General features: G+C 39.6%; 4 protein-coding genes across 5 annotated transcripts; 2 read left to right on the top strand and 2 right to left on the bottom strand.

Moving 5' to 3' along the window:
* Nucleotides 1–163: 163 nt before the first annotated feature.
* LOC104422421 (hypothetical protein) lies at nt 164–2,250 on the bottom strand. The gene is made up of 3 exons (XM_010034745.3): nt 1,810–2,250; nt 1,625–1,667; nt 164–571 (listed from the first exon to the last, which is right to left on the bottom strand). The coding sequence occupies exons 1-3, from the start codon at nt 2,092–2,094 to the stop codon at nt 423–425; spliced, it is 477 nt and encodes a 158-aa protein (XP_010033047.1). The 5' UTR covers nt 2,095–2,250; the 3' UTR covers nt 164–422.
* A 6,058-nt stretch (nt 2,251–8,308) lies between these two features.
* Nucleotides 8,309–15,454, top strand: LOC104422420 (neutral ceramidase 1). Of its 2 annotated transcripts, none has more exons than XM_010034744.3 (10): nt 8,309–8,490; nt 9,010–9,400; nt 9,564–9,772; nt 10,303–10,647; nt 10,991–11,255; nt 11,349–11,619; nt 11,722–11,847; nt 13,222–13,285; nt 14,044–14,213; nt 14,573–15,454. In XM_010034744.3, the coding sequence occupies exons 2-10, from the start codon at nt 9,060–9,062 to the stop codon at nt 15,119–15,121; spliced, it is 2,340 nt and encodes a 779-aa protein (XP_010033046.2). In that variant the 5' UTR covers nt 8,309–8,490; nt 9,010–9,059; the 3' UTR covers nt 15,122–15,454. The 2 variants fall into 2 exon arrangements, with proteins under 2 accessions (XP_010033046.2, XP_018719759.2); XM_018864214.2 differs by having other exon boundaries at nt 8,971–9,400.
* Nucleotides 15,455–16,395: 941 nt separating this feature from the next.
* LOC104422419 (cytosolic enolase 3) lies at nt 16,396–22,235 on the top strand. The gene is made up of 13 exons (XM_010034743.3): nt 16,396–16,602; nt 16,770–16,924; nt 17,116–17,290; nt 17,820–17,891; nt 17,979–18,095; nt 18,200–18,280; nt 18,601–18,677; nt 18,929–19,032; nt 19,331–19,429; nt 19,536–19,621; nt 20,027–20,113; nt 20,349–20,546; nt 21,732–22,235. The coding sequence occupies exons 1-13, from the start codon at nt 16,498–16,500 to the stop codon at nt 21,798–21,800; spliced, it is 1,425 nt and encodes a 474-aa protein (XP_010033045.2). The 5' UTR covers nt 16,396–16,497; the 3' UTR covers nt 21,801–22,235.
* A 1,374-nt stretch (nt 22,236–23,609) lies between these two features.
* LOC104422418 (proliferating cell nuclear antigen) lies at nt 23,610–26,075 on the bottom strand. Its single transcript, XM_010034742.3, has 4 exons — nt 25,621–26,075; nt 24,642–24,794; nt 24,441–24,538; nt 23,610–24,287 (listed from the first exon to the last, which is right to left on the bottom strand). Exons 1-4 carry the CDS (start codon nt 25,937–25,939, stop codon nt 24,063–24,065), a joined length of 795 nt encoding a protein of 264 aa, XP_010033044.1. The 5' UTR covers nt 25,940–26,075; the 3' UTR covers nt 23,610–24,062.
* Nucleotides 26,076–26,404: the final 329 nt, after the last annotated feature.

Genomic DNA, 26,404 nt, shown 5'->3' with positions numbered 1-26,404 from the left:
TTCAAGAAAGATAATCTAACATTTTGGATCTCGAGACCTCACGACAGGAAGTTATTCCTCTGCAAATCACCATGCCGTTGTATAGCCCACCTATGGAGCGAAAAAACCTCACATATGTTACCAGTGGCGCTGGCAGCACCAACTCACACGTGCACTGGCCATAACTCTCCTTAGTAGGCAGTCAAATTATTATCTAAATGGAATGTTTTCATCTGCATTTGTTAACACCCACCTACTTCTCCAATTCAAGGCCCACACCAAATGGGATGTGAGAAAAATCATCACATAATTGGTGAAAGTTCTTGGCAGGAATAGAGGTGTTAATCTTGACTATCGTCACCAAGAACTCATCAAATACACTAAAGTTCGAAGCCCAAAGACTCCTCCAAGCTTCATTTCAGTGAAATCTAAACAAACAAATGTCAAGCAGCTTGAGCTTCAGCTTGTGGAGTTTCCGTTGGCTTTGTCGAACTTGGTAGGCTACTAGATGCACTTCCCAGATTAGGAATATACCTCCAACAGCGCTTGTGAACGCCACCTATTTTCTTTGGAGCATCGGCAGGTGGCAACCCTGAGTGAAGCAACAAGAATGTTAAGTAAACCACAAACATCAAATCAGACAAAAAAAAGTTCTAAGAGAAGGAGAAATCGTGAGAGAAGCTTTCAGCAGTTATCGTTGCCTTGACGAGTACACTAAACGAGAGAAGCGAATTTCTAACAAGTTTCCAGTACATAGAGATCACATACGGGAGGATTCTTCAGGGATCAACCAACCCTAACAGAACACATGCATAAAACAACAGCAAAAAATGCAAACTCCATTCAAGGAGCAACCTCAATAGTGGCAACCCCACATCTTTCTTTCCTCTCCCAGAACCTCCCCCTCCTTACACGGGGGATGAGTTAATTACTTACACAATGCCCACGTTCTACGTCTCCGAATTCAATCATGTGGTTCCTTCATAAACTCAATGAAGTCGATAAGATTACACGAAAGAACTCCACAATATAGCATAATCTTGCTGACATCTTTTCAAGTGCCATTGGAAATTGCTAATGATTTGCATTAGCTCGTCACTTCGAAGTCAAAGAAGAAGCTCCCTTGAACAAGGAATGGTCTTAGACAGGTTTTTTCCTTCAAAAACTAGGCCAATGAAGGTACTAGGAGATTCAAAGTTTCCTATCAAAATACAGCAAAGCAGCTCCTAGGTGGAAATGTCAAACTATGATGGGCATCATAGCAATTCTGTCTAAGGCACCACTGATAGATATTTTCTTTGGTCGATAGAGTAAATTAGATTCCCCCAGCCTCGTGATTTATGATAAATCCTGTCACCGATAAGCCATAGAGACTAATAGAAGCTGTGGAAAAATGTCATTTCTGAAGATGCTTAAACAATCACAGAGAGGAAAATGAAAGCAAACAAATTTAATGCGCACGAAAAAGGGTTCAAGGCTGCTCGGAATTTCGAACTAACAGGCCTTCGCTGCACCGAAGTTATTCCACATTGCATTTTCTGCTCAAGTCAAATCACTCCTTCCCATATAGCTTCTATAGTATTCAATCTCCATCCACCCAGTGAAGTATAAATCGCAAATCGCAAGGATGTAATTCAGAACTGACCTTCTTTGTGAACGACGCCCCATGCCTTGCCATGCCTCCCATCCTGCCCAAAACACATCACATAAACCCTAAACCCTCAGAACCCGGAACCATCAAAACCCGACCCGATAAAGACGAATCAATCACCAACTCAGTAATATATCCAAAAATTCTAAACCCCCCCCAAGCAAATCGAAGAGCCCCACCTTGTAGAGATTGATCTTGGTGATCTGGTAGGAGACGCCGGCCCAGTGAGTCTTGGCCATGTGGTACCCGATGCCCCAGTTGGGAAGGAACTGAGCCACCTCGAACAGGTTCTTCTTCTTCTTCCGCTTCGGCTTCTTCGAAGAAGCGGGAGGAGAAGCGCCGCTCGCCGGAGAAGGCGGCGGCGGCGAAGCGGCGGCGCTGAAGTTCCTGAGGAAGCCGAACGATTGCCGCAGCAGGTCTAGGGTTCGGTGGGTCGGGTTCTTGCCGACGAGAGCGGCCGCCATTGTTCTTTCCCCCTTTTCCTTGAATCGCGAGAGCTGCCGTCACTTGTCGCGGCGGCTGCTTTGGGACATCAGAGCTCTTACGTTCTTGATCCTCCGGCGGTTTTCTGAGCGTCCAAGGTTAGGGAAAGCCGAAAGCACGACTCACGAGGGAGCGCTCATTGGAATTATTTTTTCCTTAAAAAAAGGAAAAATGAAATGGTAAATTTTACAGGAAAAAAAGTGTAATTTCTGTCCTTTTTTTTCTCTTTTGGGAGGAAATAGAATAAGACCGTTGAGAATAACATTTCTCGCGAAAATCCATTGTAAATTTTAAAACTTTCGCATAAGTGCAATAAATTCATTTGTTCAAAACTGTACTTTCAGATGCTTTTATTAATTTGGTGTAATTTAAGTAACGGAAAAATCTGAAGTGATGATTTTTAATTACTGCGGAAGATAATAGACTAAGTTAATTAAGATCAATTAAAACAGATAAATGTATTTCGTCACAATCTTAACTTCATTTTTATGGAAGTCTTGATTATAATTCTTCATGATTACGTTCCTTTTTAGGCATTTCCCACAATTAAGGTGGAAGTCAAGCTTAGTCAACCTCTTAGATCCAATTAAAGATAGGTTATCATTATCTAAGTAGTATCGACATTATCACGCAATACGACAAAACACGCTAATACATTATTTCTCAAAAATGAAGAATTTTGATACGTGTTAATACGCATTATATATTAAATATACATTTTTATATATTCATAACAAATTATCATTTTTATTATTATTTTAATCAAATTAATTTGATTCAAATCCATAAATAAATAAATAATAAAAATAACCTAGAATGAATTTACACTAAAAACATTAATCAACTATTTGTTAATATATCAATTTGATAAATTCAGCTTCATTCCAATAATCAATTCAACTAAGAGAAAAAAAAAAATAAGTAATCCACATTTTGGACTTGTGTGTTAGAACATGTCGGAAGAGAAGAGAAAAAATAAACATTAGGGTGAATTGTGTGTTAGGAGAAGTGAGGGCCAAAGAAATAGAAGATTAATTCTTTCTTCTTTTCCTCTTTATTATTTTTTTTATTTTTATATTTACATTTTTGATTCCTCATTTATTGAAAACTTTTAAAATTATTAAGTGTGTGTTGGAATCACATTTCAAAATTTCAAACTTGCATATTAAAATTTCGAATTCACATGTTGGAGGATGTTCAAAGAGTTAATCAGGTGTTAGATTTTCCGAAATCTATTGATTGAATAGTGGAGAGTGTCAAACACATGTTAAAGTGTCCGACATAACAAGAAGGCTCCCAAAATGTATCGATGCTTCGTAGATCGTCATCAATAAGGACATTATTATATGATAAGAAAAATTCCTAGCCCAACTATAACTAGTACAACATGATTGTGCAAGAAAACACGAATAACTAAAATCCAACTCATCGAGCATCCTGAATCTATTAAAGTTTACACATCGACACACACATCTCATCTTAGAATTCAATAAAAAAAATCGAGTCAACGGGATATCTATTATATTATTAATTTCATGGTGACATGGTAAATATTAAATTAGACAAGATTTTGGGATTACCTCAAAACACCTATAAACCAAACTTGTAAGGGAGAATGACAGCTAGAGTATCATAACTTTCATACGGTATTCATTTAAGTGTTATGATTTTTTTTCACTCACTTAAGTATGATATTGGAATAAAATTGATCATTTGACTACTAACTCCAATAAATCATCCTACGTTGATTTTTTGAATTCATTTTGAATTTTTTATTTTCTTTTGCTTATTTTGTCTTTTTTTTTTTTTTTTTTTAATGGCATGTAACACGCTTGGTTTAGCATTCTCAACGGGCTTTTCTTGAGAAAATGCCGACCATTTTGATAACATTAGGGTCATTGAAAGTCGCGTGGGAAAAGCTCCCCATTAATTTTGAGTTTTTAATATTTGGCTAAATGCTGAAACTTATTTTTTTTTTCCAAAACTATCATAACTCATTCTTCAAATTTCTTATTTTGCTCTCGTTATTATTTTTTTAAATGCCAAAATAATGCTAAAAAAATCAAATTTATATAAATGCTAAAAAAAAAATTAAAAATATTTTGGTCTTTTTAAAAACTATTCATATATTTGATTTTTTAGCATATATATTTGATTTTTTTAGTATTATTGTCAAAATTTATATTTAAAAATTGCATACATTATTTTTTTTTTCAATTTTAAACGAATAAAAATTAAAAAATTCCGACGAAGGGTTTGGTCTTTTTTAAAAGAAAATTATATATATGTATTTTATTTTTTAGCATTATTTTCAATTTTATATTTAAAATTACATGCATTATTTTTTCAATTTTAAACAAATAAAAATTAAAAAATTTCGATGAAGGATTTGGTCTCTTTTTTTAAATTATATATATGTATTTTATTTTTTTAGCATTATTGTCAAATTTTATATTTAAAAAGTTGCATACATTATTTTTTTTCAATTTTAAACAAATGAAATTAAAAAAAAATTAATATTAATCACCAAAAGGCTTTTCAAATGTGTTTTCTACCAAACGGCATTTCTGTCAAAGTTACTTCTCAAAAGCATAGTTTACCAAACAGTTTTTACATTTGCCTAAAGTCTTTTAAGCTAAACTATTTTGCATTTTCCTAATGGGCTTTCAAAATGCTAAACCAATCAGGCGCAAAACCCTCCACCAATTTGGGTATGGCTGCAAAGGCCTTGAGCAAGGGCATCATGACCTCGTGCCCATGGGGGAGGCTACCTCGCCTAGGGCTAGTAGCCTCTGCAACCTTGCCCGGCCCCTAAAAAAGGAAATACAAAATTCAAAAAATTTAAAAAATAATTTAAAATATTAAAAAAATTAAAAAATTGTCCACATTAGTGTTGGCGAAATCATGTAATATGACTGGCGTCCATGTCAGATTTTCTAGTGAGACAAATCGTTAATGGCACTTAAGTAATCGATTTTTCAAAATTATGACTCTCAAGCAAGCGAAAAATAAGTTATGGGACACCCTTATTGTTATTACCCCAACTTGTAAATACACAAATGGACTCACAAAAATTTATTGATTGCGGCTGGTAATTATACGTATAGAAACATAATCCAATTACAGAACTGTTGGCCCTTTTCATGTAATTATACGTACTTAAATACGTACAAGTTGATATACGTGGATATGTCCAGTGGTAATCTACGATCCATGCGCAATCTCAGGATTCTCTTGAAAAATTGGTGATCTCATATTGCGGGTCTTCCGGGCTGTGACAACGGAGTGCGAATGACACCCCATGCTCCATGTTTGGTCGTACAACATAAACCCATCCAAGGTGAAAATAGATCATTCAGAAAAATATTATCCTAAAAATAATCACTTATACCATTTAAAATAATTAATGTAATGGAAATCGTAAACCGATACATCTATAACAAAAGGAGCATAAATCTCCAAATTAATAGTACATATGTTAATCGTCACGTGTTATCAAACTCAATAATTTGATAATAAAATTTAATATGAATTGACAGAAGTAAATTTAACATAAATATACTAGTGTTGAGTGTTTTGTAATAAGAAACCATACTTCTATTAACCCTGTCTAAGTTGAGCAACCAAAAAAATATAACGTGACGGTTACTTTGGAAGATAATGAAACAAGTTAGTTGAGTGATTTATTAAAAACGATAGATGTACTCCATCTTAATCTTTAACTTTATTTTTATGGAAGTCTTAGTTATAATTCTACGCAATTGTGTTCCTATTTTGGTATCGCCCTCAATTAAGGTGAGCTATTGTCTAAGTTTAGTCAACCTCTCAAAATTCAATCAAAGATACTTCTATTAACCATGTCTAATTAAAGATATAACGTGATGGTTACTTTGGAAGATGATGGAAACAAGTTAGTTGAGCGATTATTAAAAACGATAAATGTATTTTATCCCAATCTCAACTTTATTTCTATGGAAGTCTTAGTTATAATTCTACGCAATAGTGCTCCTATTTTGGTATTGCCCACAATTAAGGTGAGTTGTCGTCCAAGTTTAGTCAACCTCTTAGAATCCAATCAAAAATACTTCTATTAACCGTGTCTAATTAAAGTATCAAAAAAATCCGACGTGACAATTTTTAAATACTTTGGAAAATAATAGACTACGTTAGTTGAGTTCATTTGTTGAAAAAGACAAATGTATTTCATCACCATCTTAACTTTATTTTTATGGAAGTGTTAGTTATAATTCTACAAAATTATGTCCTTTTCTTGGGCATCGCCCGAAATTAAGGTGAGTTATCGTCTAAGTTCAGTCAACCTCTGAACTCCAATCAAAGATAAGCCACCCTCATTAGCTAAGACACTTGAATTCGATAAGAAAGATTTTCGGGCCAATTAGAGCCAGCTTGACACTGCTGTCCATGAAAACACGAATAATTAGAATTCAACCTGTCGAAATGCGAGACCCTATTAAAAGTCTACACATCACTGAGCCCATGCCGTCTTATATTTCAATACACGAATCGACTAAACAAAAAAATTATTATGTTTTAAAATTCACGTTGACATGCCAAATATTAGAACTAGACAAACGTTTGGGGAATACAGAGGAACACGTATAAGCCAACCTCGTAATTTCACGGACGGACTCACAAGAGTTTCATGATTGAACTTTAATCCCGCTCGTAATTATACGTATAGAGATATGGTCCGATTACAGAACTTTTGGCCCTTTTCATGTAATTATGCGTACTTAAATACGTACGCATTGGTATACGCGGGCGTGTCCAGTTTGTAATCTACGGTACGTGCGCAATCATGGGACTCTGGAAAAATTGGTGATCTCGGATGGCGTGTCTTCGGGGCTATGACAACGGAGTGGGAATGGCACTCCATTTTCCTGGCACTTCTTTTGTCCACCACGTGATCGCGGCGGGAAGAAAAAGAAACCCACCCAACGCATCAATTTCGCAATCGAGTGCCTTTGTTTCACAAAACATTATTTTTTTTAAATGATTATTTATACCACTTGAAATAATTAATTAATGAAAAATTTTCCATCATTGACAACAAATTATATCTAAATATCTTCATGGATGGCCAATCTATTTTTCGTAAATTCATTTTTTGGAAAATATTTAAGATATATATATTTTTAGAAAATTTGAAATAATTCATTTTCTATGAAATAAACACACCATTAATCCTTTCTTTGTTATCGGAAAAATCATGAATGCACACATATCGCATGTTGCATGTGTTAGCTTTATCGATCACGCATCTTATAATTCCAAAGTCCATGCCGATTACATGAGAAGTCATTGATATAATCCGCAATTGCGATCAGGAAAGAAGTTCCGGCACTCAAATGCAACATTGATATTGAATTTTTCCTTTAGTTACATCATAATGATCACGAGATGGCAATTATAAGTGGAAAACTTCATCTGATATCATTACTTGGGTTCCTGATAGTACACAATTTTGATATGTGATATGGAGTGTATTTTTGGTCAATGATATTACACATCTCTGTTTACATAATAGTGGAGACAAACAAGAAATATGGAGAGAAAATCAAAAGGTGGTACAACCAAATATGCGTGATTTCGATATGCCTATGAATGAATATGATTATGTCTGAAGTTGCAAAGTTTAACACAAAAAAGAAGAAGAAGAGAGAGACAAGACCAACACGGAATAGAAAAGAAACTAACGATTCGAGAAATCAGGAAAAAGCATATCACTTTATGATACAGACTTGTACTTATAAGTCTGTATTTATTATAAAATGTATCTGCATAATAAAGGAAAAAAAAAAAAAGCATACAGGAGACACATTCATAATTGCAAATGATTTAATTCTCAATTAAATCGATTCGCTCGATCGCTCCAAGAAAAGGAACCGTATCTCCGACAAAAGCTCCGCCGTCGCTATCGACGAGGGGGCGGCGGATAGCGACGTACGAGCGTTCCCTCCCGCTCCAAAAAATGTCGCGGTCGCGGCTTGCGTGCACCCGCCGGTCAACCGCGCTCGGATACTTAAAATTCCACATCAAGAAAAATCAAAAGAAGGAAAATATTTAATTCGATCAATTCAAAAAAAAAAAAAAATTCAAGTGGGGAAAAGGAAAGAACGGAAAAGTCCGAAGCTTAAGATTACCAACCGGCATTTGCCTTCGCTTCGCAGCTTTCCCTCCCTCCCTCCCTCCGACTCCATCCACCACTCCTACGTACTCTCTCTCTCTCGTTCTCTCTCTGTAAATTCTTCTTCGTCTTCTCCGAGGATCCACTGAACCAGCCGGGAGCATCGCCTTCTGCGCCGTCCGCCGTCGATCTCGCGGGCCCCGACCTTCCGCCGCCGGCCGTTCGGAAGGTACGAGTTCCGTTCCCTGCTTATCGCTGCCTCGCTTTTCCGACGACCGCGCCGGTGATTTCCCCCATCCGCCATCGCCCTCGCGCTTCCTCGCGCTTCCTCGCGCGAGAGTTCCGCTGACCGGTCGCTTTAGCTGTGCGCTCCGGTGACCCGGCGGTGTAGGCGAGGTCGATCGTCAGTCGATTGTCGCTTCTTTTAGCTAGCTACTGAGTTATATTGCCGAACAGGTGAGGTCGACGTCCCTACGCCTATCATGTGTAGGCGTTGATCGGTAGAGCGTGAGAATACGGTGAATGGTCGGTGATCGTCGTTTGTTGCTCTCGTTTGGTACCGTCGCATTAAATACGTCGCGTGGCTGGTGCTTTGTTTTCGCTCGCCCTAATCTGCTGAGTGTTCTGTTTTGCTGAAGTTTTCGCTTTGAAGAGTAGCTGGATTATGTCCTCTTTGCGATTTTATTTTATTTTTTATTTTTTCACACAGAGATGATGAATTGCGGTTTTTCTTCCGATTCCTTTATAGAAAATGAGAGCGAATTGAATAGCCGAAACGTTTTATCCGCCGGAGCTGTGATGGGATTCCTTCGTTGCTTCAATCTCCCCATCCGGAGACCACAGATGGCTGCTTGGCTGTGGATTTCTCTGTTGCTTCTGCAGGGGAGCGTGGGAGTGCGCTCCGATTCCAATTATTTGATTGGTCTTGGGAGCTACGACATCACTGGCCCTGCTGCTGATGTCAACATGATGGGTTACGCAAATACGGAACAGGTTGCGGCGGGAGTTCACTTCAGGCTCCGAGCGAGGGCATTCATCGTGGCGGAACCAAAAGGGAAGCGTGTCGCATTCGTGAATCTCGATGCTTGCATGGCGTCTCAGTTGGTGACAATCAAAGTGCTCGAGAGATTGAAGGCGAGGTAGCGCTTGCATTATGCCAATTTTTGTTGTGATTTTACTTCTGTTGGTACAGTCTTGATTAAATCGCGACACTAATGTTGTGAAGATAGAAACATTCCTTAATATATGCAAAAAGGGGTTATCTAATGAGGGCTTTCCAAACGGATGTTGTCATGTTGGCAGGTATGGTGACTTGTATACTGAAAGTAATGTAGCTATCAGTGGGATCCATACGCATGCTGGTCCCGGTGGCTTCCTCCAATATGTTGTATATATTGTCACATCTCTTGGCTTTGTGCGCCAGTCATTTGATGTCATTGTTGATGGTATCGAAAAGAGCATCATAGACGCTCATGAAAATCTCAGGCCGGGATCAGTTTTCGTGAATAAAGGTAAGAGACACAATCTCAACATCTTATTTGTTAGGTTTCTTCCTAAGCCTGAGGTTTGCAGTCTGCGTCAATTCAAACACTTTTTGAGAATTTGTTGTGGTTTTGTACCATATGGGCAAGAATAGTGTGTTCTTGGTCCTGCTCTTAGATTTCTTCAGTTGGAGCATGTTGTCTTTGTACTTGCGGGCCTGCCCCTAAAGATCTGTTAATTTTCCTGCTGGATCATGTCATGTGCATATATGTAACGAGGAACAATGATTCTGTTTCTCTGGCTGTGAGGTTTATCATGTTAATGAAACTGAAAGCTTAAACCATAAATCTTCGATCTTCAGTTTTGTATAACCACTTTTGAATGAAGGGCCTGCCTTATACCTGGACATGGTAATCTCTACTTCATGAAGCAACCTACTAAGTGAAACATGCCTCTTCTTGGAAATTGCCAATTTGTCATCATCCAGAAATCCAATTTCTTCTATCAGGTCTTCATCTTTACTTCTAATCTTACCAAGTTTCTGCCAATGGCTAAACAGGGGAACTTTTGGATGCGGGAGTAAATCGCAGTCCCAGTGGTTACCTCAATAACCCCGCAGCGGAACGCAGCAAATATAAGTATGACGTTGACAAAGAAATGACACTTTTGAAGTTTGTGGATAGCGAGTGGGGGCCAGTGGGTAGCTTCAATTGGTTTGCTACGCATGGAACTTCTATGAGTCGTACAAACTCGTTGATTAGTGGGGATAACAAAGGCGCAGCTGCTCGTTTTATGGAAGATTGGTTTAACAAGAATGGTGTCGAAATGTCATATTCCGATGATCTTGAAGATGGTGGAAATCCACGAAGAGTCTCAAACATTGTACCTGAAGTTCATAATAATCGTAAGCAATTTGTTCCCCACTGCTTTGTATGATATAGCTGAGCTGTTTATTCATCGTTGTCAATTCATTGTTGCTTTGCAAAGGTATCCAATAGTTTTCTACTGGAGGTAGAATAATATAAACAGGATTGTCAGTAATAATCTATTTTATCTTAGCCATTCAAGTAACTATTCCAAACATAGAGTTTTTCTTGATACATTACCATCTTCAGATAGTATCGAACTCTGAGGATGGCTTGTTACAATCATTATGCTGATTAATTCTGGGTTGTCTGATTCACTACTTTTTATGGTATCAATTGATGAATTGGACTATAGAGCTGAGTCATTTAATTCTGATGCAGATCATGAATTATTGGAGCTTGCTGCATCTTTCCAGTCTCCCCCTGGTAAACCAGCGACTAAGACTCTGAGTGTTGCTAGACGTGTCAGGAGTGCTCTAAGGCAGACTGAGAAACCTGGATTTGTAGCTGCTTTTTGTCAAACAAACTGTGGTGATGTTAGCCCGAATGTGCTTGGAGCATTCTGCATAGACACTGGCCTACCTTGTGACTTTAATCACAGTACCTGCGGTGGGAAGAACGAGTTGTGCTATGGCCGTGGACCAGGGTATTAATACCAATTTCCTGTATCTGGTATAAAGTATAAAAACCAGCAACCATTCGAACATTAATTGTAAGAATCTTTTCCTTAATGTGGCAGTTACCCAGATGAATTTGAAAGCACACGTATAATTGGGGAGAGGCAATTTGAAAAAGCTTTGGATCTTTTCAACAAAGCATCTGAACAGTTGCGGGGGAAGGTTGATTCCCGTCACGTATATTTGGATTTTTCCAACCTTGAGGTGACAATACCTAAACAGGGAGGAGGTTCAGAAGTGGTAAAAACATGTCCTGCTTCCATGGGATTTGCATTTGCCGCCGGAACAACAGATGGACCTGGAGCTTTTGATTTTAAGCAAGGGGATGACCAGGTAATGACTATTGGCAATTCTCTAACCCCTAAACTGGTATTCCCTACACATGTACAGTGTATATCCTTTCAAGTTGATTGTCTATTCTATCATCTATGTCAGGGAAATCCTTTTTGGAAGCTGGTCCGCAACTTGCTTAAAACTCCGAACCAGACACAAGTTGATTGTCAGCATCCAAAGCCCATCTTGCTCGATACTGGTGAAATGAAGCAGCCATATGATTGGGCAGTAAGTTGCTACATCCTAATTTTGGTTGCTTGCAGTATACCATGCATCATGAACTTTTCAATCATACCTTTCTTATATCAGCAGAAATATTAGGCAACCATTTGTCATGAATCTGAAGTTGTCAGTACATAGACATGATGCATATCGCACCATGATTTTTTAAAATGTGCCTCCAGAGCCCTTGTTAAGCAGCGACATAAGGCAATTTTGCAATTTTTAATGCATTGATTTTCCTTGTGATATGCATAAATACTACTTTGAAGGTAAACATTTCCTCATTTAGCACGTTTAACAAAGCCTTAATATTGACTCTAGCATACAAGCTGGACCTTACGTAAAAAATGGTGTTCTTAGACATTACCACATTAAGGAAATAATTGAGAAACAATCTACAGGAAAAATAAACATAAGAGGTAGTGCTTGGATTTGCCCTCGTGACTTATGTTTTGATATAATGTTAGATAATTATTTTTCTCAAAAACTTAGGTTGTCAAGTGTTAGAATTTTCCACAAATAAATTAAATTAATAGTGGAAGAAGAGTACATGCATATAAGCCCAAGATAAATCTCATCAGCAGACGATGTGGGATAAATTAACACCACCTCTCGTGTGCAAATCTGATTGAAACCATATGGTCCTAGGACAAACAAGAGCCGCATACAAAATAATTTTAAAGATCACATGCAAAAAAAAAAAAAACTTAATTTATGCATGACGGATTGAAACCTGACCCCAATACCATCTGAAATGATCTAGCCCATTCCCCACGGACGAAGCCTTTGGATAGTACTCATGTGGTGATCATTTAGAGATGAGCTTTTCTTTATGGATTATTTTGTGTGCTCTCTCTCCATCTAATGATCCAGGGTCTTACAGACTTTTGGCACTTACCCGTCACCTGGCAATACTACAACATTTGATTTTGTTCTTTAAAATACCTTTCACCTTCCTGGAAGCTTGTCAGTAACTGCAGCTTGTCCGAATCTTTTTGCCTCATTGATCACTCCTTGCCCTTGTCAGATTGGTTAGGGACCTAGTCCATCCCAAATGAGATGAGATCTGGCAAAAGTGAAGTGAGATCTGTTAAGCTGTCTACATGTGGGTACTGCCTAGCTGGTTGTTTCTGACACTTGCGCTGTTGTTGGATGGGCATTTTACACAAAATCGACTCTCTTTCTTTTCTAGTTAGAATGTCAAGGAGATGGGGAATTTTCAGCTATACATCATTTTTATGAATGGAAAGATATCTTGGTTTTCAAATTTCTGCCCCATCCATTTATATCAGATGAATATAGATGCATGGAGAACTTGAGTGATAGCTTCAATTGTTTCACACTGCAATAATGATTTTATTGCCTTTATGGTTTTTGCAGCCTTCAATTCTTCCAATTCAAATGTTCAGGATAGGACAGCTAGTCATTCTCAGCGTACCTGGAGGTATTCTTCTCCCTTCTCTATTCCTATGAAAGTATGACAGTTTGACGCGGATTAAGGTTGCGTTTGTAATTGAGTGATTGTCAAATGCATTTAAATTGTAGCCCAAGTATTCCTGGACGTATTGGTAGAGTTTCTTGAAAAACACGTTAATTTGGATCTATCAGCCTTGTCCACTCTGGACAAATTTTGTAGAAATAGAAGTGATTTATTTCCTTTACTTTACTGATTTCACTATCATCATGAAATATATTTTTAGAAATGTCTTTTTTTAGTGTTCACCAAAATAATAAGCCAATTAATGCATTTTAGTGTTGGAGATAAGTCTATAATTCAATTTTAACTTCATGGAAGCCAGTCATAATACGGCACAAGTTACCCAGCTCATGCCCAGTCAAGAGTCAATTTTCTTTTTTTTCTTTTTTTGTTGAAGTACCACTTCTAGTTGGAGTACCCAACTAATGCTTTCGAGAGTCATCTTGAGTGACCAAAACCTATTTTCAATCAATCTATATCAGCTTACAAATTAAATGGAAGATGGACATGAACTTAGTCAAAAGTGTTTAGACTCAAAAGCGTAAAAGGTCAAATTTAATATTTTCCTTTCAGGTAGCGTATTAAAACTGTGAGATCTGAAAAAAATTTGGGCTGCCACTATTGGCTATCATCTGAACCAGCTTGCTTGCATCATTATATGCATGGTATCTTGGTATCTTTTGTATCTTATCAAATCATTTCGGTGTATGGCAACTCTCTTGTAGAGTTCACAACTATGGCTGGGAGGCGTCTCCGTGAAGCCATAAGGACGGTGCTTACAAGTGGAGGTGAAGGACATTTCAAAGGCGATGTCCATGTTGTTATAGCAGGGTTGACCAATACCTATTCTCAGTATGTGACTACTTTTGATGAGTATCAGGTCCAGCGATATGAGGTATTATTTCCATTCCACGATGAAAATTATACTTGCATTCTTTGAAGAGAATGGAACATCATGCGGACATGATTTTGTTATAGCAAAATAAACAAAGTTCAGGGAAGGGAAATTTTATAACAAGAAAGATCATTTGAGTTTGCGAAAGGTATGCTCATTGACTGACTGAATTGCTGAACTAAAAGATTTTTTTTGGGAGGGATGAAATTCCTTGCATGGTGGCTACCAAAAAAGGCATGGTTTCCACATCCGGAGGTTGTTTCCCTAAGTTTATACGAGTGACTGGCAATATTAAAGCAGCCTACCAAAGTAACTGAGATGTTTCAGCTTACAAAATATGTGCTTAATGGTGCTTTCAGGGTGCATCCACACTGTATGGTCCCCACACTCTCAGTGCATATATCCAAGAGTTCAAGAAACTTGCAAGCGCAATGTTAAGCGGCCAACCTGTTCAACCTGGTCCGCAGCCCCCGGATCTTCTAGCTAAACAGATAAGCTTACTCACACCGGTTGTGATGGATGCAACACCAGCTGGAGTGAACTTTGGGGATGTCAAAACTGATGTGCCCACAAACTCTACTTTCAAGAGAGGTGACACGGTGTCGGTGGTCTTCTGGTCAGCTTGCCCAAGGAATGACCTGATGACCGAAGGTACATTTGCCCTTGTGGAGGCGCTCCAAGGAAAAGATACTTGGGTTCCAGCTTACGATGATGACGATTTCTGCCTTCGGTTCAAATGGTCTAGACCTTCAAAACTGAGCACTCGAAGCATGGCCGCCATAGAATGGAGGATACCTGAATCAGCTACTCCAGGTGTGTATAGGATTCGACATTTTGGTGCCTCGAAGGTTCTTATAGGATCAATACGCCACTTTGCCGGATCCTCTAGCGCTTTTGTTGTATCGTAAAGAGGGGGAAAAAGAGGAAAAACCACGAACATGAACATATACACGTGCAACCGAGTGTGGGCATGTTGTTGTACTTAATATGCTTTATCGAGGTATAGCTTAGGCATCTTGTCATCTGGTTTTAATGGGACTATTATTGGTGGCGCGAAGCTTGTCTCGTGCATCTCAGAGGGCCTTCCGAGTTGTCTTAATCGGAGGCTTCGAGCACTAATCTGGTTTCTATAGATGAATATGCTTAGACATGTGCCTCTGTGTCGGCCTGATTTACTTCCCTGTTAGCATGGTGGTTGTACATCAATTTTCTTAATTGATGGCATCGAGTTCTCCACCAAAGAACATTCAGCACAGAAATGAAGCTATCATAGAACCAATGCCTGACGATTGAATGTGTATCCAGCGTGCTGTGAAGGGAAGTATCCCGAGTGTTAAACATAGAAAGAAAAGGGCAAGCACAAAAAACACATTCCTTCTCACAAGGTCCCCCCAAGAACGGAGGGAAAAGTATCATGTAAACATGCCTTTTTAAGCTAGCGAACCGAAACGGAGGAAAAGCTTTCTTTCCAGACAGACGAATTAATGGCACTTATCCTCAAAACCCAATTTCCAAAACATTGAATCATGTAAGGTGCTTTAGTTGTTGTACATATCTTGAGAAGACACTTTAGGAACTCACGATACGACTGGCCAGAGTCTCTTCATAGGCATCCTATAAAATTAGAATAACCAAGAATGAGCAAAAAGAAGGCGAAAGATTAAAATATGTACAATACGTGCTCATTGTGACATTCGCTCGAATTCTCAAGACTTCTGTTGCTCCATTCCGCAGGGCAGAGAAACTTGTCGACATCAGGGTCGTGCTATCAGAAGCGCTGGGAAAGTCACAATACGGGAATTTTTATTTTGTTCTTACTAAACGGCTGTGATTGGATCCAGAGAGCTCTAATTGCATCATAGGAATTACAAAAAATAAGAAAGGAGTAAGAATTATTGAAGCATCACTTATTCAATTAATGTATACAAGAACCATTGAAGCGTCACTTATTCAATTAATGTATACAATGACCAACCACAGAAAGTTCAGTGACGACGTTGATCGTGACCTCGACGAGGAGCTTCCTGAAAAGAAATTCTCCCTATCGAGATGGGGAACAATAATATCACTTCGTTTGGGCCTAGTAGACGGATCCAATTTTCCGGACTCTCTCGGGCCTTTGACTGACCCGACCCGACCCGACCCATTTCCCGGGCAAAGCGAGGAAGAAATGCGAAACAGAGGTGGTCGCTCCTGAAGGTCGACTACCTCCTGCTCGATCGTGCTTCCGGAGAGCATCGATCCGCCGCGAGCGAGCGAGAAAGAGAGAGAAGGCTCAGGAACGATGTCGGTGCAGGAGTATCTGGACAAGCACATGCTCTCGCGCAAAATCGAAGACGCCGTCAATGCCGCGGTTAGGGCCAAGACTCCCGATCCCGTCCTCTTCATCGTAAGACCTCTTCCTCAATCGTCTCCTTCTCCTCCTCCTTCCTTGAACATCTTTTCCCGCGCGTTCTTCGAGTTCGAGCTAGCCGAACGGCCTCGCGCCGCCGCGAGAGGTGGCCCCTCGGCTGATGCGCTGCCGTCGTTGCTCAACCGGATGATTTCGTTTCGCAGTCGAATCACATGAGGAAGGCGGTCCCGTCGGTCATAACGAAGATCAAGGCCAGGCAGATACTGGACAGCAGGGGCGTTCCGACTGTCGAGGTCGACTTGTACACCCACAAAGGGATGTTCCGCGCCTCGGCTCCGAGCGGCGACCAGACCGGAATGTGAGGTTTCTCTGTCTTTCTTCGTTTTCTTCGTTTCGCGTTATATACTGGCGGATTGGTGCGTGTGAGTTTGAAGTAGCGGTAGAATTGCTGGTGCTTGTTTGAGTTCACTCGTATAGTCCATACGAAGTACCGACGCGATCTGTTGGTTCGACCGCGAGGCGTGATGGCTTGCCTGGCGATGGCTGCAGGTACGAGGCTGTGGAATTGCGGGACGGGGACAAGGGAGTGTATCTTGGAAATAGCGTACAGAGAGCTGTTAGGAATATCAACGAGAAAATCTCCGAAGCACTGATAGGGATGGATCCTATTCTTCAGTCTCAGATTGATCAGGCCATGATAGACCTGGACAAAACGGAGAAGAAGGTACCTGTTTTTTGATGAAGGGATTGATTGTTTGCCCGGAGTTGCCTGAAGGAGAACGCATTTTGTGAACACATTGCCTAGGAAATTTATGATGCTGCAGTTTTGTACATGGTTCGCCAGCCTTCACGTTGGTGTGTAAGAAATTGTCTTTTAAGAACCTTGTCGTGTGTCAGTAAGACATTGAACTTGTCCAATTCTTCTATTATGAATAGTCATGCATAGTTGATTTGTATGATGAGTTCTAAGACAGCACCTGTTTGGACCAACATAAATGCTAGCTGGTTATGTTACTTCTTGAAAGTGATTTGGGCGCATACTTTGAAAAATGTATGATTTGTAAGTAACCTTTCTACTGTCACAGACAGCAAAACAGTGTCTTAATTATATAATACAAGACTATCCATCCTAATTTTGCCCTTGGTGGACTATAATGGTTCTTTGGAGTTGTTGCCTTATGGTTCATGTGAAAAATTAGGGATGCTCTTCACATCCTTGAATACAACATGGTCTGAGAGAAATCATCTTGTAGGGTGAGCTGGGAGCTAATGCAATATTGGCTGTGTCAATTGCTGCTTGCAAAGCTGGTGCTGCTGAAAAGGAGGCATGTGTATTTTCATATGGAATTTAAGAAGATTTTTATCCATTTCTATCGGCTTAAAAATCTTCATTCTACTTCCCTTCTGTGCAGGTTCCCCTTTATAAGCACATTGCTGATCTTGCTTGTAAGCCCGACCTGACTCTTCCAGTACCTTCCTTCACTGTTATAAGTGGTGGAAAACATGCTGGAAACAACCTTGCCATTCAGGTATGCAATATCAGCTTGTTTGTGTGCCCGTGGATTGTTTAGCTTTTTATGTACCTATGAATAATCTGTTGAATTTACCCATTGTTGGCTGTAAATGTTGACAGGAAATCATGATTCTACCAATTGGAGCCTCCACATTTGAGGAGGCTTTACAAATGGGTTCTGAAACCTATCATCACTTAAAGGTGTACTTTGAATTTGATCATTCAGTTTCTGCATTGTACTTAAACAACGTCCATGAGTCATTAATTTTTTTTTTCCATCTAAGCACATAAAGATTATACCGTTTCTGAACTTTATCTGATGATGTTCTAAACACTTCCTTCTATCTTTCTCAAAAATTGATCATTAGCTATTCTACTGTGGTTTATTCTGTATGTCCATCCTGTTTTACTATCTTGTGTCTAGTTAGCCTTCTTGATCCACGGAAACACTATTTTATACTAATGTCCATGTGTATGTATAGACTGTCACTGATGTTAATGTTTTGTTAACAAAAAGGCAGGCTGTTATTATGGAGAAACATGGTCCACAGGGATGCAATGTGGGTGAAGATGGTGGCTTTGCTCCGAATGTGTCCAGGTTGCATACTTATCTTTGTCACACATTTTACATGCAAAAATAGACAAGCAAAACTACATGAATGATAGAGGATCAATATCGTTCAAGCTGTGTCTAGTTGTTGCTCATTTCTTATTTGAAGAACGATTTTAACAATGATACAGCAGCATATTCAATAGGTAGGGGTTCCATCCAACCAACATCAACCCAAAAAAGAATAGATAAAGAATTTCATTTTGATTTACTGATTGACATCTTATGGTACTTGGCAGCCTTAGAGAAGCCCTGGATCTGGTTAAAGAGGCTATCAGCAGAACGGGCTATAACGAGAGAATAAAGATAGCTATCGATGTCGCTGCTACTAATTTTTGCATAGGTAACAATTTCAATGTTTTGAATTACTTTTGTCGAAGTGTGGCATCAAATTTCGAAAGGCAATGTGCTGTGTGATTTTTTGGAGCTGTGTTTAGAATTCTTGCATGATATCTTAATGATGGTTCCCATGGAATCTGTGTCAGCACATTTAATCGGAGTACTCTGTTATCATATAATGGGATATATAAAACGTGTCATGTCCAAGAAAGCTAGGAAAAATTTGACTATGTCTCTTTTGTTTGTTACGCAGCTTATGCTCTTCCTGTTACAAAACTGATATATCTACTTACTTTATACAGGCACAAAATATGATCTGGACTTCAAGTTTCCAAATAAGTCAGGGCAGAATTTCAAATCTGGGGAGGATATGATAGATATGTATAAGGAGCTCTGTTCTGGTACGTAGTCTAGTTCAAATTTACCTATTTGATTTCATGAGCCTCTGACATGCATAAAACATGATGAGTTCCGCTCTTTTTTTTTTTTTTTTTCTCCCAATCTTAGACTATCCGATTGTATCAATCGAAGATCCATTTGACAAGGAGGACTGGGAGCATGTTAAGTATTTCTCCAGCCTTGGAGTTTGCCAGGTACACCTCTGTTTTCATCTCTTCATCCTATGGGTAGTCTATCCATGACCGGTTTTTGCCATGGAAGAAAAATTCTGCAGTCTTATGTTTTTTCCTTTTTGTCGCTGTAATGCATAGTACACTTTAGATGCTACTGTTCTCTTGCCCTTCTCAAACCAATTCTTGAATACCTAGAGCAAAGACAGCAAAAGAGCAGCTACCAGATTGGTTAAGTTAGATCCTTTGTAAGTGATGATTAACCATGGAGTGCTCTCTGATTGCATTTTTTCTTAGCAGAGCTTTTTGATCTAGCGATAACCATGGTAGAACTCTTCATTGCATTAGTCAATCTAATTTGAAGTTTCTATTCCTCAGTTCTTTTTGTGGTGATTGTAAAATGAATGATATCTCACACTTATTTCTCAGGTTGTTGGGGATGACTTGCTAATGTCAAATCCCAAACGTGTTGAGAGAGCAATCAACGAGTCCGCTTGTAATGCTTTTCTTCTCAAGGTATCAGACTCTCGCTTTAGTTAACTGCCTTATTTGGCATTGAGATTCGCATGAAACCTTTATATATCACAGTTTACCTTAAAGAGAGAGCAGAAAAAAAGGTAATAGGGCCTGCTTGTAAAGCGAAGAAGCTATTGTTCAGTGATAGCAAATGTCCCCATCACAAGTACCCCAATTTTTTCTTCTGTATGAATTTTTTGGGTAAGACTTACCACATGTACGAAATGCCCAATAGGTAAACCAGATTGGAACGGTGACGGAGGCCATTGAGGTGGTCAAGCTAGCAAAGGATGCTCATTGGGGAATTGTAACATCACATAGATGTGGTGAAACTGAAGATACTTTCATAGCCGACCTATCTGTGGGACTAGGTACTGGTCACATCAAGGCAGGTGCTCCTTGTCGAGGAGAACGACTGGCAAAGTACAACCAGGTCTGCCTTCATATTGACAAATATAATCTTAACTGTCATGATTGATAATATCCTGATCTGAATCAACTATGACCGTATGAAACCTTAAGAATGGTCCAAATTTCAAGGAGGATCTTAATAGGTCTCCAACCCTAATTAATAGCATCATAAGTCTGACACGATCCTATCAATAGTACCAATTCAAATTTCATGTGAATATATTCTGAACTTCGCATTTGTAGAAAATGACTATAAGCTTCATGTACACCACTGTTTTTTGTAAAGATATATGCCTCCAAAATGATACTTCTATGAAGTTGTGATCTTAAGAAATATTATAGTCTATATCAACTAGTTATTTATGTCTTACATATTCTTTCATAATTTTGAGTATCTTATGATCTCGATATGGTCTTATGATGTGATCACTCAGATGTCCCATCCATCCTAAGTCAGCTCTTGATTTTAACAACCTTCCCAACCATCAATTCTTAAACATTTACACCTGGGAAGGAGGTAGCGGGATTTGTGAAGCAAAGTCTTTAAACATGTAGCCTCACATTGTGTTATTAAAACTATAAAAGATAGGCTCTCTTGAACTGTTAAGAGGGAGCTCCTGAGAACATCTTTGAACTCCTCTTATTGCAGTTCATATCCTAGTTGAATAGATTCTATTAAGGATTTTGCAGGGCATTTTAGAAGTTGAGATCCTTTCTCATTTCTTGATAATTCCAATATAAGCACCATTAAAGTATTCGCAGCCAACGATAATTACCTTGTTTGGGGAATGAATGTAAATTAGAGTTGAATGCGGTCATATGGGTATTGGCAATTTTGACAAGATTTTACTCAATTTAACACTTTTATGAAAGCTGATATTGGAAAATTTGAAAGTGACGTTCAAAATTCAACAATTTTTATTTTGTTTGGCAAAAATATGATTTTCTATGACATGACTAGACACTAATTTATGACCTGAATTTGACATGTGAACACGAATTGCCGGCCCCTAGATTCCAAAGATCTTAGCTGTTGATTCAGCCTCTAGATAAGTATCGGTCTTTAGAGAGCATTCCTGACAATTTAACATCAAAAGGGTCCCAAAGACTACAAAATGTGAAAAGGTTTAACCATTGTGTGAAATTTCTGTCAGACTGCATGAGAAGGAAAGCTATGTATGACTAAACTTGGAAATGTTTCTTGCAGTTGCTTCGCATTGAGGAAGAGCTTGGTGATCAAGCTGGTTATGTCGGTGAAGATTGGAAGCTGTCATAGCAGTTGATGTTTCTTATGGGGAGTTAAGACCATCTAATTACGGTCAGGTACTGAGCGGGACTGGATACTCTTTTCCCTTATTTGGTTCAACCCCTTCAGAAAAATCGTTATTATTGGAAGACCAACCTTTTTTTGATTGAGTATGCCTTGTGAGAGATGTGTATTATTCTTTGTGATGCTTTTCATTTGATCATTAGAGATCATTGTTTTCAGATGAAGGAAATAGATGTAATTGAGTAGGCAGAATTCGGGCATAATGGAAGGAACATGGGTTGAGCTTGTTTAAAAAAGGCTATTGCCATCATTCTTTCAATCAATCGGCTCCCGTGTCTTGGTTATTGCACTGACATACCGAGGACATGTAACGGCTGTATTACTCAAGGTTTACTTTGTAAGGCATTCCATATCCTATCGTACTCTTTGTTGGGTGTAAAAGTATTGGCGTTGCCCCTGGAAGGTGCTGCAAATTCCAGGCAAAGATGATTATATTGGTTCTACAATCTCTCTTGCCAACCGGCCATGAAACCGTAAACGATGACTTTAGGGTACGTTGTAAGAGATGCCACTCTTTGAACAGGTGATCATATGTAATACCTTGAAGCAATTGCCACAGTGAACGATGGTGCGGGTACTAAAATGTAAGGTGCGGACATTTGCAATCCTCATATACAGGATCGAACTGTCCTGCCATTTGTATGTTGGTTCTATTCTGTTGGCTTGGGCACAAAGAGCCTGCAAATAGCCCCGTTTACGGTAAACTACTGGTCCTAAAACTTTCATGGAACGTGGTAATTGGATATCACGGACATAGCTTAAGCTGTCCGTATTGTCTTGGTTTTGCTGTTCACATGGGTACGATGTCATGGGCGTAAGAGGAACTACAAAATACCATTATGAACGAGCACTTAGTATTGTATTGTCTTTTGAGTACAAGAAACCTCGTCTCACTCAAGACAAGAATAAAAACCGTAAGGAGTTGATTGAAGCAAATTCCGAGCGTATGGATCCATTCAGGTAGCCCTAAAGTATAGGGAGCTCTACGTGAAAATAGTCAGGATCCAAAGTTAAACACGATAACAAAATTCCAGATTTGCTCTTAAGCGGTCGCTAGGCAAAAAAGGGGTGCGTTTCAGCTTCTCTTCTCTCATCCTCATAAAAACTACTGCATTTTCCTTGTATTACTCAAATTTTAGTTCCTATCACTTTTGTTTTCCAGATATAGCTGGTTCAGAAACAAGACGGGTTCCACTGGCATCTGATCCAGTATCAAGGGTAGTTGGAGGTCAACCAAGATCAATTCCCAGGACGGCAACGGAAAATGCCTAGCCCTTCCCTTGACTCCACGGTTTCATCAACTTAATGAAACGGTCTAGGGGAGACTAAATTATGCCCAGAACAACTTCAACAGTTTTATGACCCTAGTTGTGCTGCATACATAGCAATCAATTATTCGAGAACGTATTCAATGACAGGAATATTACTCGATGTACACAAATTAATTTATAGAATGATGAACATGCCCTAATTGTTTGATATCCATTTGGTACTGATCAAATCGCTCTGTAAACTAACACTAACTTTGTGATCGCATGACTCCCTTGATAAAAATAAAAGTGGAATAAATGACAATCCTACAGACATTGCTCCATCCGCATACCGTGTAAAGCTCCATTCATTAGATAGTTGATGGTGAAGATGACCCCCGAAATTTCTCTATGAGAATACTGATGCATATGGAATATCAAAGCATCATTGCATAAACTCTGTAATGCTACCAGACTTGTGTTAAGTCGATTAATCATCATTTGATCCCACCCAAAAACCCAACTGCAACACAATTTCCACACATTGATTTTATCCACAATCTCAAGTCACGAAACCAGGACTACAACTTCATGAACTTCCTCTCAGTAGCACAGATGATGTGATGAAAGCACCATCTTCAACATTTCCCAAAATTGGACGGTTCTATTGTACCCATGATTCTCTTTAAAAAAAAAAAAAGCCACAAAGATTGCAAAAGTTGCAAGTAATTGAAACTTCATGCCACAAGTTGGAAGAAAGACCTAAAATCCATTAGGGTACACCCTGAAGTCAGTAGCACGAGTAAACCATACACTGGGGAAGACAACAGTGATTCAAAGCTACAAACATTTTCCAACCTGGGTAAGAACCTGTATAGAGTAGAAAAAATTTCCTGAGACAGGAACATGAATTACTGCAGTCTGCAAACAGGTTTAACTAATTCAGGACCCCAGCAACTTATGGCTTTGTCTCGTCCTCATCCTCTTCTATCTTAGGAGCCAGGTAAAACCTGATATAACCCATCTCGGCAATCTTGTACTCGACAACAACAGGAAGATCTGAAGACAAACTGATAGTCACAGTGTTGGATAAAGGGGTTGCCTTCGTGAAGGAGTTCAGGTACCTCAGTGCAAAAGTCAAAGTCACTGGCTCATTCATTTCAATAACTGTAGCTTCCTCTGGCTGCAATGGTTCACCCAAAACAATTAACAAATAGACTAAATCAGAACCAGTGTGCTCTTGAGAAAGAGCGGCCTCAAATTGTGAAAGGCATGCAAATGTTTCCCAGAATCATTATATGAATAATGTAATGGACCATTAGAAAACAGGACACACCTTGTCGACAGTTGTATTTTGCCTGCAAACAATATTTGCAGTTCCTATATCACCTCTAGTAGAGAATTTCACACCCTCCTTTGTCACGGATATAACAACTGCAGGAATGAATCAAGAAAAATTTCCAATCTTATAAACATGCCGAAAAATTTCAGATAACTCAGTTTCAGAAGCCATTGAGTAGAGAATGGAAAAAAATACCAGTATCACCAATGCTGCTGAGATCTTTACAAATCCTAGCAAATTCAGATGATGGCATTCTAACAATTGCATGGTACTCTGCCTCCGGTATTCCAAGGTGCTCACTGTCAATGTCCATCAATTTCATCTCGAAATCGGCAATTTTATCCTGCGCTGTAACATACACTAAATTGTGAACACAAGATCCAAGAGAATAACAAAAGAGATGAACAAACTAAATTGACTGGGGATATAGACTCCTCCCTCACCCCATTAGGACCCTCTGATAACTAGCACAAGCAAATACAAACAATACGCATATAGGGTTAATCCGCTGATAAATAGAGGTTTGCAGGCAGCAGTTTCAACTAATTTATTGAAAGGGCTATTACAGAATATCCAAGGATCATACCTCCTTTTCATTTCCCGATGATCTACAGAAGGCATGAAAAGGAGGACATCTTGGTCAAGGTATTTTGTCTTTCTTCTCTTTTATACCTCCTTAGGAATGAAGTGGAATACATAAGGACAGTGATGAAATTATCTCATAAGGGAGTGGACACCGGACGGGCTTCTATCGCTTATCCACTGTCAACTACTTCTTTGACTACATACTAAGCTGAGACTGCTACAAGGACCAGTATCAGATCAGATACATAACCTTGCCGCATCAAGCCAACACAAAGCTCAAACGATTCAACAATTCGCTGACATCGCCGTTTTCCGTTAGAAATCCCAGCGAACAACGTATACTTCGCGCTGACCCTACTTAACCACGCCATAGTCACGAACGATCAGCACAACGAACGTCTCAAAGACCAGAATCAACCGACGAAACAAGCCAAAGCAACAGATCCAGATCTCACTCAGCAAAAGAAACAAACAGATTCCAGGCATCACGCGGAAGCATCGTCGTCGAAACTAAAACACAGCACCAAAATCGCCCCCATCCATCCACTTCCCTAAACGAAAACCGAAAACAGAGAGAGGCGGAACGTACTCGGGCTCTCGAACATGAAGGTGACCGTGTCGCTCCCGTCGTCGGCCTTGATGGTGATGATGTCGTCGTTCCCGGCGCACTTGAGCATCTTCGACATGTTGTTGAGGTTCATCCCCATGGAGATGTTGCGGTCGCACCGGTAGTGCTCGAACCCCTCCGACCGGAGGAGCAGGGCCACCAGGGCCACGTGGCTCGAGTCCATGGCCTGGAGGGAGAACCCCGTGGCGGAGCAGTCGAAGTTGGCGTCGTTCACGAGGTCCTTGAGCGACTCCATGACCTTCTTCAGGAGCGAGCCCTGCACTAGCCGGAGCTCCAGCATCGTTCCCGGTGCGGCGACGGACGGCGCTAGGGTTTCGGCGGGAAAGTGACGAGAAAGTGAGGGAAAATTTGAGAGGGAGTTTCTCTCTCTCTCTCTCTTTTCCGGTTCTTCGGTTCCGGTTCCGCGGCCCCGAACCGACGGAACCGAGATTTATTGACATTTTTTTAAAAAAGTTCTTTTAAAAAATTAATTTGCAAAGGGCGCGAGGTTTTCTTTGTTGGCGGGACTAAGGCCTAAAGCGTTCCCGCCACGATTTCGACGAGGGCTATGTTAGCCTGCGGGCATCTGCAGATAGGGATTCCTTGCGCCTGCCCTTTTTTTTGCTCTGGGCCTTGGGCCTTGGGCCTTAGTTGTGGGGCTTCGACTTTGAGGCCCGGTACGTAGGGCGTAGGTTGATTTCCAAAATGCCCCCTCGAGCGCGCTAGGAATTTCGGAGCGACCCTTCTGTAATATCAGATTTTATCT

This window comes from Eucalyptus grandis, chromosome 10 (genome assembly GCF_016545825.1).
Source record: "Eucalyptus grandis isolate ANBG69807.140 chromosome 10, ASM1654582v1, whole genome shotgun sequence".
Lineage (NCBI taxonomy): Eukaryota > Viridiplantae > Streptophyta > Magnoliopsida > Myrtales > Myrtaceae > Eucalyptus > Eucalyptus grandis.
This window is presented reverse-complemented; position numbering and strand designations above follow the sequence as displayed.

Bases quoted from the DNA above. Each gene is read 5' to 3' on its own strand.
- LOC104422421 (XM_010034745.3), bottom strand. From the start codon at position 2,094: ATGGCGGCCGCTCTCGTCGGCAAGAACCCGACCCACCGAACCCTAGAC. The intron at 1,668-1,809 runs GTGGGGCTCTTC...TGTTTTGGGCAG, and splicing joins CCAAGATCAATCTCTACAAG to GATGGGAGGCATGGCAAGGC. The intron at 572-1,624 runs GTCAGTTCTGAA...TGCTTCACTCAG, and splicing joins GGGCGTCGTTCACAAAGAAG to GGTTGCCACCTGCCGATGCT.
- LOC104422420 (XM_018864214.2), top strand. From the start codon at position 8,973: ATGATGAATTGCGGTTTTTCTTCCGATTCCTTTATAGAAAATGAGAGC. The intron at 10,648-10,990 runs GTAAGCAATTTG...ATTCTGATGCAG, and splicing joins ACCTGAAGTTCATAATAATC to ATCATGAATTATTGGAGCTT. The intron at 13,286-14,043 runs GTATTCTTCTCC...ACTCTCTTGTAG, and splicing joins CATTCTCAGCGTACCTGGAG to AGTTCACAACTATGGCTGGG.
- LOC104422419 (XM_010034743.3), top strand. From the start codon at position 16,498: ATGTCGGTGCAGGAGTATCTGGACAAGCACATGCTCTCGCGCAAAATC. The intron at 17,291-17,819 runs GTACCTGTTTTT...ATCATCTTGTAG, and splicing joins TGGACAAAACGGAGAAGAAG to GGTGAGCTGGGAGCTAATGC. The intron at 19,622-20,026 runs GTACACCTCTGT...CTTATTTCTCAG, and splicing joins CCAGCCTTGGAGTTTGCCAG to GTTGTTGGGGATGACTTGCT.
- LOC104422418 (XM_010034742.3), bottom strand. From the start codon at position 25,939: ATGCTGGAGCTCCGGCTAGTGCAGGGCTCGCTCCTGAAGAAGGTCATG. The intron at 24,795-25,620 runs GTACGTTCCGCC...TGTATGTTACAG, and splicing joins CTTCATGTTCGAGAGCCCGA to CGCAGGATAAAATTGCCGAT. The intron at 24,288-24,440 runs GTGTGTCCTGTT...GAACCATTGCAG, and splicing joins AAAATACAACTGTCGACAAG to CCAGAGGAAGCTACAGTTAT.